The 5,907-nt window shown below is 41.1% G+C and overlaps 2 protein-coding genes across 2 annotated transcripts in view; both read left to right on the top strand.

The window, feature by feature from the left end:
• The first annotated feature begins 1,264 nt into the window (after nt 1-1,264).
• Nucleotides 1,265-2,266, top strand: LOC105984004 (olfactory receptor 51E2). The gene has a single exon (XM_013014048.1). It carries the CDS (start codon nt 1,304-1,306, stop codon nt 2,264-2,266), a length of 963 nt encoding a protein of 320 aa, XP_012869502.1. The 5' UTR covers nt 1,265-1,303.
• Nucleotides 2,267-3,680: 1,414 nt separating this feature from the next.
• LOC105983913 (olfactory receptor 51I2-like) overlaps nt 3,681-5,907 on the top strand; it is a 15,695-nt gene continuing 13,468 nt past the window's right edge. The window contains 1 exon segment of the mRNA XM_013013945.1: nt 3,681-3,799. Within this exon segment, the coding sequence (XP_012869399.1) occupies nt 3,681-3,799 (119 nt within the window).

The following is a 5,907-nucleotide window of genomic DNA, read 5'->3' on the forward strand; positions in this document are numbered from 1 at the left end:
ATAATATTGTAAAAATACTATGTCTCACAAAGGCAGGAGTCAAGCCAAGCTCTTTGGGGAAAATGGGAGTGGCTTTGGGGGTGGCTTTCAGGTGAGCTCACCAACAATCTAGGCGCAGAGAGAAGACAGCCTGCAATGGGAACACACCCAGCAGCTAGGATCTGCTGGAGGTCATGAGTCCCACCCTACATTCATCACAGAAGACTTATCAAGTGGAGCGGGTACCTTTTTATTTTATGATCCCAGATGTGTCTTTTGTTTGCCATATGAGATGGACTGGGTCTTTTTCTGTTTATTTTTTGCTTGCTTGCTTTTCAGGGCTGGTTTTCTTTCTTTTTTCTTAATTGCTATTGTGTATCTTTTTCTCCTTGCTGACCATAGAACTGAGGGCCTAGAATCCTGAAAATTTGCAAATTATTTCCTAGATCACCATCTTGGAACACCCCATATTCTCTCCCCATGTTTCAAGAGTGAGGGGAAAAAAAGCCATCTTGTCCAGGAGGGCTCTTGTGATCATGTCTCCCTCCGCCCCATGCATTAAATGTCTACCTATGCTGGCACATGTCAGTATCCTAGTTGCTTGTCTATTTTCTACCCTAGACAACTCATGTAAGGGTCAAGAGAAATTGTTCTCACTTCTGTATCAGCGCTATCTACTAAAAAGCCTTGTCCTTATTAGCCATACAAGTAAATGTTATGAAACATGATTGAATAGGCATATCAAAGGAGAAAGAGGGAAATGAAAGGAGAAAGGAAGAAATGAAGATGAAAAATGAGGGGGGAAGAAAGGAGGAGAAAGGGAAAAGAGAACAAGAAAAAATAGAAGGTTGGAGAAAAGGGGAAAATGAAGGGAGGGATATAAAGAGGTAAGGAAGCCAGCTTTACCTTAAAACCATCCTCCCGAAATAAGAGGAAAAAAATTTAAAATCCACCTATTAACCAGATAATGAAGATATGGGACAATAGGATACATCGGAGGGCATTTGAAACAACCATATTTTTGGATAAGCATTTATCTTCTAAGTGTGGTCATCTTTGGAAAATTAAATGGACCTTGAGAATAATGGTTCACTAATGGATTTCAGCTGGCACATTCCCTCCTTTGGAAGAGAGGGTCTTGGAGCTTATGAACAACGTAAGTTGGAGTAAGAGAAGACAGAAGGGAAGAGGGAAGTAAGACACTTTCAACGCCCTCCCCCCTTACCTCCCACCATTTTCCAGGGAACATTCTCTGATTGCATTCTATGTCCTAACAGGTTGCCAGAGTGATCTCACCCTTCGCAGTCACTGCTCCGTGCAAGCTATGAGTTCCTGCAACTTCACCCATGCTAGCTTCGTACTCATTGGTATCCCAGGACTAGAGGAAGCTCACTTCTGGTTTGGTTTCCCGCTGCTTTCCATGTATGTTGTGGCATTGTTCGGAAATTGCATTGTGGTCTTCATTGTGAGGACAGAGCGCAGCCTGCACGCACCCATGTACCTCTTTCTCTGCATGCTGGCTGCCATTGATCTGGCCTTATCCACATCAACCATGCCCAAGATCCTCGCCCTCTTCTGGTTTGACTCCCGGGAGATCACTTTTGAGGCCTGCCTTGTCCAGATGTTCTTTATTCACACTCTCTCGGCCATTGAATCGACCATACTGCTGGCCATGGCCTTTGACCGTTATGTGGCCATCTGCCACCCACTGCGCCACGCTGCGGTGCTCAACAATACAGTAACCGCCCAGATTGGCATGGTAGCTGTGGTTCGAGGATCCCTCTTTTTTTTCCCCCTGCCTCTGCTCATCAAGCGGCTGGCCTTCTGCCACTCCAATGTGCTCTCCCACTCTTACTGTGTACACCAGGATGTGATGAAGTTGGCCTATACAGACACGTTGCCCAACGTAGTCTACGGCCTTACCGCCATTCTACTGGTCATGGGTGTAGATGTCATGTTCATTTCCTTGTCCTATTTTCTGATTATACGAACAGTTCTTCAACTGCCTTCCAAGTCAGAGCGGGCCAAGGCCTTTGGGACCTGTGTGTCACACATCGGTGTGGTCTTGGCCTTCTATGTGCCACTCATTGGCCTCTCGTTGGTACACCGCTTTGGAAACAGCCTGGATCCTATTGTGCATGTGCTCATGGGGGATGTGTATCTGCTGCTGCCTCCGGTGATTAATCCCATCATCTATGGTGCCAAGACCAAGCAGATCAGAACACGAGTGCTGGCTATGTTCAAGATCAGCTGTGACAAGGACCTTGAGGCTGTGGGACACAGGTGACCCTTCCCATTCCATGCCAGCTTGATACAACTATTTCCTAACACTGTCTTAAATCCACTTGTCCATAAGCATAATATCAGTGCTTTTCCTTGGGTGGAAACATGAACTTAAAGGGTAGTCCATCCACCCCCATGGAATTATTATGAGAAATAATCCATCCTGTGTGATTTAAAGACTGTGATATAAAATATACTTCTAATATTAAAGAAGACAGTAAGAATATAGGACTGAAATTTGCTTGGAAAAAAAACAGTGTATACCTTGGAAAAAATGTGTTCAAACCTCTAGTGGTTTGGTTTTATTCCTACATTCTGAAATCACTGTCATGGAGGTTTTGTTTACCTGGTATGTATAGCTTTTAAATGGATCTGGGCACCAATGGCTCATGGGTGTAATCCTAGGTACTCAAAAGGCTGAGATCTGAGAATTGCAGATGGAAGCCAGCCTGAGCAGGAAGTGTGTGAGACTCTGATGTCCAACTAACCACCAAAAAATAAAAAACAAAAACAGAAGTAGAGCTGTAGCTCAAGTGGTAGAGCACTAGCCTTGAGCCCAAAAGGTCAAGGACAAGCCCTGAGTTCAAGTCCCAAGACTGACAACAAAAACAAAAGGAAACAAAAATGGAACTGAAAATGTATGGAATACAGGACTTGTCACAGTCCTCATTGTTGGTTTATTATGAATTTATCCAAGCTCTTAATAATATATCTCATGATTTACAACATTCCACACACTATGATAGTGTTTTTCAGCCTTTCTGTGAGCATTACAACTTTAAGGTTGGTATTGTGTTTTGTGATATAAATAAAAATTTCATTAGCAAGGTGATTTAACTAAGCCACAGAGCCTGTGTGTGCTCTGCCAAGATTTGAAATTACATTTGTTCATTGAATGCAGTTACTTTACTACCATGCTATATTGCTTCCTGTTTGATGTCTGTCATTTTTATTTCCTCTGCCTGCACAGAGCTTAATTTCTCTCTGATGTGTGCAAAGAGCCATGTCTGTATCTGTGCTAAGAGATGACCTTGTCCTCGTTGAGGGGAACAAAACCAGATGTCTTGGCTCTTTATGTTTTATCGTTGATTTTCATGATGGTAGAGGCAGTTTTATTCTACATTATGGGAGAATGTTTTTGTCTGTGTTATGTTACCTTTGTGTTATCTTATCTTTCCTTAGTCATGTCTTCCTCTCTGTAGTGTGAATTCACTTTAACAAATTGCCTGAGCTTTAACATAGATAACAGATAAAATCTTTTTAAAAATATATGAAATGTTATGAACTGTTACACCTACTACTTACGTTTATAGAATCATATGGACTAGGATGGAGATGTGAAAGATTCCCCAGGCTTCTTCCCCATCAGTGTTGAGTCCTGTCAGGTACACTGTTTGCATTAGTTGTAAAGATGCGGAATGAATCCTAAAGTTAAAGCATTCCCTTTGTATGATGAGAAGCTCCAATTATCAGGCTTGGTGGGCTGGGCTGGGGACCAATTTTCAGTTTTGAATGATGAAGAAGTTGAGATGATTGTGTAAGAGTGTGAACGTATTCAATGCCACTGAATTTACACTTAATGTTTGAAGTGATAAATTATGTGTTGTATATGTTTTGCCACAATAAAAATCATCCAAAATCAATGTAAAATATTTCATTGTAAATTTTATATCAGGATCGCTTTTAAGTGATTTCATTTTGAGAAATATAATACTTAGGGATTTTTTTCTTTTCTTTTCTTTTCTTTCTTTTTTTTTAGGGGGGGGTCCAGTCATGGGGCCTGAACTCTGGGCCTGGGTGCTGTCCCTCAGTTCTTCAGCTCAAGGCTAGCACTCTACCACTTGAGCCACAGCGCCACTTCTGACTTTTTTCTTTTTGCTTATGTGGTGCTGAGGAATCGAACCCAGGGCCTCATGCATGCAAGGCAAGTGCTTTACCACTGAGCCACCTTTCCAGCCCAAGGGATTTTTTTCTTAAGTAGCTCAGAAAATATAATATTTAGTTCCAAGTACCAATTGTTTTGACCAAAGTAAAAGTTTTAAAAATAGGACAACTTATGTGATAATGAATCCATTATTTATACTGATTTGGGGAGTTTGTTTTTGTAATACTAAATGTTGAGCTGAAGACTTCATTCTTGCTAGGTTAGCACTCTACCACCTAAACCATGACCCCCAACACATTGTTACTTTTAGGGTTTTTTGGATCTTGCACGGTTACCCAGACTAGCTTCAGACCATAATCCTCCTACCTCCCAAACAGAAGGGATATAAGTAGGCACCACGATACTCAGCTCAGGACCACAGTTTTTAGTATTCAGTATTATAGTACAAATCCCATTATGAAGGGCACCAACTGCATTACATCTGGCCATCCACCTAAATATGAGCAAATGGGAAGAAGCTTTCTCTCACTATACATAGCTAAGTATTTCTCAGTTCTTTTTTTGTACTTTATGATATATTTCATTTCAGAGGCAAAAAAATATAAAAAGGATTTTTTAAATCCAAGTTTATTTTGTAGATCCTTTTATGTCAATTAGTTAGCAATGTAACAACTTGTCACTAATTGGAGTAATCATGTGATCCTGTGTATTAGACAAAATCATCTGACCTTGTACTAATATTGTGCATCAATATGATTGCTATTTGGTGAGAGCTTTTTCCATGAGGCGGAATGCATTAACATTTAAATCAATAGATTTGAGCATAGTAGACTTCCCTTCATAATATGGGTGGGCTTTGCTCAATTAGTTGAGAGTTTCCTGTGCTGTTTCTTTCTGAAGAACTCAAGCTAAAAGTTCAAAGGGGAAGGGTAGGAATCAACTCCGTAGGCAACCAAACTGTGAAGGGAGAACAGAAAATTGAGAGGGAAATCACAATATGCAAATTATACTTAATTTCTAAAGAAAATTAACTAGCGCAGTCCAGTCTCTGATGAGCATCACAAAATTTCTTTAACATCAGTTTGCTTGGGCCATGTGTTTCAAGACTAAGAAAAGAGTGATCCCTAACTGTGTAGACTCCTTTGTTCTTAAGAGAACCTGAACTATCCTTTCTAAAACCATCTTATCAATAATCCCAGCACCCCTCTATAAACACACTTCCTCCTCGTCTCTTGAAACACTTAAAGATATCCTTCGTAGAGTCCCCTTAGCTGCAACAAATTAATAAACACAGCTTTGTTTGACTACAGGAATATCCCTAGAGGTTCGTGGTTGATGGCCTTTAGCAAATTCTGTAAACATGAGAAGCTCACATGTGTGAGGCTGTGGCTCATATATGAAATGCCTGCTGTCTTGGTTTGAGTAGGCCAAAAGTACAGTCTGAGACAAGTCAAATAGGAGTATGAAAACAGGGGATGGGAGGGTGGGGGCAGAAAGAATAACACAGGGAAAAAGAAAAGTCAATACAGAGTCACACCAATGGCCAATTAATGGGTACTGACTCTCACAGTACCTCTGTCTAGAATGCCTTGAAGGACTGTCTACCCACTGAGCAGGCTAAATCATTTATGCAGCACTATCCTCTGTGTGTGTGTGTGTGTGTGTGCGTGTGTGTGTGTGCATGTGTGTGTGTCTGTGTGTGTGTTTGCTAGTCTTGGATTATTCATTATCTGTTCTGACCCCTGATTATCAAGATTGGG

This window comes from Dipodomys ordii, unplaced genomic scaffold (genome assembly GCF_000151885.1).
Source record: "Dipodomys ordii isolate 6190 unplaced genomic scaffold, Dord_2.0 Scaffold22, whole genome shotgun sequence".
Taxonomy (NCBI): domain Eukaryota; kingdom Metazoa; phylum Chordata; class Mammalia; order Rodentia; family Heteromyidae; genus Dipodomys; species Dipodomys ordii.

Coding starts and splice junctions, on each gene's coding strand:
- LOC105984004 (XM_013014048.1), top strand. CDS start 1,304: ATGAGTTCCTGCAACTTCACCCATGCTAGCTTCGTACTCATTGGTATC.